Source organism: Babesia bigemina, scaffold Bbigscaff_70361 (genome assembly GCF_000981445.1).
Source record: "Babesia bigemina genome assembly Bbig001, scaffold Bbigscaff_70361".
In the NCBI taxonomy this organism is placed as follows: domain Eukaryota; phylum Apicomplexa; class Aconoidasida; order Piroplasmida; family Babesiidae; genus Babesia; species Babesia bigemina.
In genome coordinates this window covers 1-4563 of record NW_012237159.1, presented here as the reverse complement: position 1 = coordinate 4563, position 4563 = coordinate 1, and the positions used below count along the sequence as shown (strand labels likewise).

Here is a 4563-nt window from a genome sequence, read left to right as displayed (position 1 = left end):
TTAGATGTCAGTCGCCAGTCAGGTGATCTGTGGGATTTCGATTAAGAATGTTAGCGCCAACATATTGCTGAGTTTAGCTGTAGAACGCGATGCAGAAGGGTATCTTGCGTACGAGGAAATCGCGGATGTTGCGGCCCACCGGAAAGCGGAAGATGCACAGGTCGAGCAGGATGATGGCGACGATGATGCCAACGATGACGGCGGCGATGGCCGAGTAGGGAGAGTGAAGTAGTCACCTCACTGCTCATGTAATTGGCCATCAACGCAATCATTACTGTCTAGAACATTAGATGTCAGTTGCCAGTTAGGTGAGCAGTGGAATATGGACGAACGATTTATGCGCTACTAAATTGCATAGTTCAGCTGTAGAACGCGATGCAGAAGGGAATCTTGCGTACGAGGAAATCGCGGATGTTGCGGCCCACCGGGAAGCGGAAGATGCACAGGTCGAGCAGGATGATGGCGACGATGACGGAGTAGGGAGGGAGTGGTCACCTCACTGCTAATTTTATTTAGCATCAGTACAACCATTACTCTGTCTAGCACATTAGATGTCAGTTGCCAGTTAGGTTATTGTGATCAGCTGCGCAGTAGATACCGCACCCTGTGGAACGGCCGGATGCGGAAGTAGACCATGACGCAGACGACGACGATGAGGAGGGCGACGGCGGCGATGATGTAAGGGACGGGGGAGGAATTGGATGGAGCGGTGGTATGAACAGCACTGGGTTCACCGGTGGAACGCTGTACGGTGGTAGAAGAGGAGACACTAGGCGATTGGACTGCGAGGGAGGAAGAAGAGCGAAGCTGTCGACGTTCTTCCAATTTTTTTTTCTCACAACAGTCACATGGACACAATTTGGTGTCACATTCATTACATCTCTGAGGTTTGCAGTCCCAGAATCCACTCCTTAGCCGAGTAGACAGATTGAGACATCGAAGACAACTTGGACTCCTACATCCTGCACAACACAAATGACAACAAAGACACTCATGCTCTGTACATCGTTTTGTACACTTACACAATGGAGTATAGCCCATCTTCCCGCTTCCCTCCCAGTCCCCTCAGCCTGCAAACATATCAATCACCTAAGCAGCACTCACCAACTGCAACACTACCACTGCCGCTCCCAGTCCCCTCAACCTGCAAGCATGTCAATCACCTAGCAACGCACTCACCAACTGCAACACGTACCACTGCCGCTCCCACTCCCCTCAACCTGCAAGTATATCAATCACCTAGCAACGCACTCACCAACTGCAACACTACCACTGCCGCTCCCACTCCCCTCAACCTGCGAACATATCAATCACCTAAGCAACGCACTCACCAACTGCAACACGTACCACTGCCGCGCCCAGTCCCCTCAACCTGCAGACATGTCAATCACCTAGCAACGCACTCACCAACTGCAACACTACCACTGCCACGCCCACTCCCCTCAAGCTGCAAGCATATCAATCACCTACGCAAGCACTCACCAACTGCGACATGACTTACATAACCCTCACCCCTGTATGCCACCAGCCCAGGCCACCGACACCCAAGCTGCCCGGGATACCACAGATGCCCTGACGCGGCGCATGTGACTAGCACCAACTGTCACTATAAATTATTCATTATTCGCACCGCCATTAAAATTGCAGCGACCCGTGCGCTCAACTCCCACAGTGCAGCAGCACCGTGCTACGAGCCGCGGTATCGGCGCCATACTGGCGGAGCGTGTCGGCTACGTGCCTAAATGTGATATTAACAATCGCTACATTGACGCCTATAAATGCTGCTTAACGAGACCAACGCAGATTACGCCACCCTGCCAGCGACTCGCAACACACGACTTAGGCCACCCGCCGCGGCCCTCACGACCGCCTACGTCAGCAACCAATCACCCAGCCTCACGTGACACTGACTCAATGGGCAACGCGGACACCTCTCACAGTCAACGCACAACTCAACGCACCAGGCAATCAACGTGCTACAACACCCACCAAATTACGGTTCATGTGCTAGCTCACCACTTTGCCTGGGTGCTAGCTTACCACTTTGCCTGCGTGCTAGCTTACCACTTTGCCTGGGTGCTAGCTTACCACTTTGCCTGGGTGCTAGCTTAGCACTTTGCCTGGTTGCTAGCTTAGCACTTTGCCTGGTTGCTAGGTCAACACGTTGCCTGGGTGCTAGCTTAGCACTTAGCCTGGGTGCTAGGTTAGCACTTTGCCTGTGTGCTAGGTTAGCACTTAGCCTGGCTGCTAGCTTAGCACGTTGCCTGGGTGCTAGCTTAGCACTTTGCCTGGTTGCTAGCTTAGCACTTTGCCTGGTTGCTAGCTTAGCACTTTGCCTGGTTGCTAGCTTACCACTTTGCCTGGTTGCTAGCTTAGCACCTTGCCTGGTTGCTAGGTCAACACTTTGCCTGGTTGCCAGTTTACCACTTAAACTGGGTGCTAGCTTAGCACTTTGCCTGTGTGCTAGCTTACCACTTGGCCTGGGTGCTAGCTTACCACTTTGCCTGGCTGCTAGCTTAGCACTTAGCGTGGATGCTAGGTCAACACGTTGCCTGGGTGCTTGCTTTGCACTTCGCCTGGTTGCTCGCTTACCAGTTTGCCTGTGTCCTAGCTTAGCACTTAGCCTGGGTGCCAGCTTAGCACTGCTCTTGCGTGCTAGGTCAACACGTTGCCTGGTCGCTAGCTCAGCACTTTGCCTGGGTGCTAGTTTACCACTTTGCCTGGGTGCTAGCTCAACACTTTGCCTGGTCGCTAGCTTAGCACTTTGCCTGGCTGCTACTTTAGCACTTTGCCTGAGTGCTTGCTTAGCACTTTCCCTGGTTGCCAGCTTAGCACTTTCCCTGGTTGCTTGCTTAGCACTTTGCCTGTGTGCTTGCTTAGCACTTTGCCTGGTTGCTAGCTTAGCACTTTGCCTGGGTGCTAGGTTAGCACTTAGCTTGCTCGCTAGGTCAGCACTTTGCCTGGTTGCTTGCTCAGCACTTTGCCTGGTTGCCAGCTCAGCACTTTGCCTGGTTGCTAGGTTACCACTTTGCCTGGGTGCTAGCTCAGCACTTTGCCTGGGTGGTAGCTTAACACGTTACCTTGTCTATCAGTCATAACCTAATCTAGGTGCTATTTACTTCACAGGTTGCCGCTAGAGTAATTCGAGACATTAGACCACGTTTGTCAGTTAGGTGAGTAGGTGATATGCTAGGTGAGTGTAGATAGTAACAACGTGACTACGATTATGGTTGTAGGTACGATATCTTGGCAAGCCTTCCGACTTGCGCTGCCGCCAACAGTGATTGCGCCGTTATCCTGTGCGACGACGGTATCCTCAGGTGTGAGCGTATGTGGAGCACATCCAGTCTGCCAACCATTACGCAGATGAGGTAGAAGAGGGATAGTGACCAAAGTGCTACGGTCATCCACAGGAACGGTGCGCGGATGGTGAAAATGAATTCGTCGCACTTTTGGAGGAGGTCCTTGAAAAATTGTGAATTGAGAATATTCTCAAGTTGTTTGCAGAAATCGTGGCAATACCTCAGTTCATTTTCGTCCAACAATGTCTTAGCGTCGCCGAATGTGAATCCGTAACTGTAGAAAGTGCTTTGCACCCCGCGGCATTTGACGACACTCCAGCATCTGCAGTTGTAGTCCGTTCCGTGTTTGCCCGTCTTGCATTTGTCGCCTCTTAAGCAACCACTGCAGCCCCAGTCCTGGCAGGATATGCCGCAAAAGGAATCGTACAGGGTTTTCAGATAATTCCAAAATTGCCACGGCAAGTATATCGCCCAGGACAAGTACAGGTTACAATGCTTCTCCGCAAGTGAATAATAGGAATCGTGGCACAGTGATTGAAGGTAGGGACCACAGAAAATATTGTCGGTCTTAGGAAGCATACATGACTGATTCATTGAGAGACTGGATAACGGGGCATGTTTAGGTTCCCGACTGGTATGTCTGTGATCAGCCTGCGTATTACCATAGGCATCGCTAAGCGCATCGGTCAGCTCCAAAGGATTCTCGTAGAGGCGAATGGATGCATTTTCGATCGATGTTCTAAATGCTGCACTGACGCCATTACCGCCGGAGCTTTTACCTTTATGCAACATATTACCTAATGTCAACGCAAACTGGAAGTGTTCAGGCAACGTCGACGGTGGTTTAGTCATCAAACAGATAAGCGAGTTGATATTGGAGTTATCTAAGAATTTGGTCAGCACTTTGCATAGCTCTTTGCCTGGCTTCGTGCTTCCAGAGAAACCTCTGAAGCCAAGGGGTGTCAAGCATGGCTGTCCAGGCAAGCTCTTGGGGCAGTTGCTGCATACGGATTTGCATCCCATGGCAGTCAGGTTGTGAGGAAGGTGGCCGGGGGAGCGTATCAGATAGGTACGATTGAAGCGGTGATCTAGGCAGGCAGTCGGGTTGCTTGTCATCTGGATGCTTATCACAATGCAATTTGCGGGCGAAAATACTTTTGCATAGAGGGAAATCGAACCACCAAAAAGATGAAGTTTTCCCTTTGTACGGGGTTATAAGAAAAAATAAAAACCTCGGAAAACATCTTGCGAAAGGAATTCC

General features: G+C 51.1%; 1 protein-coding gene across 1 annotated transcript; it reads right to left on the bottom strand.

The window, feature by feature from the left end:
* Nucleotides 1-3224: 3224 nt before the first annotated feature.
* On the bottom strand, nucleotides 3225-4418 carry BBBOND_0002730 (hypothetical protein, conserved; the record flags this gene model as incomplete). Its single annotated transcript, XM_012915108.1, has 1 exon — nucleotides 3225-4418. One exon carries the CDS (start codon nucleotides 4416-4418, stop codon nucleotides 3225-3227), a length of 1194 nt encoding a protein of 397 aa, XP_012770562.1.
* Nucleotides 4419-4563: the final 145 nt, after the last annotated feature.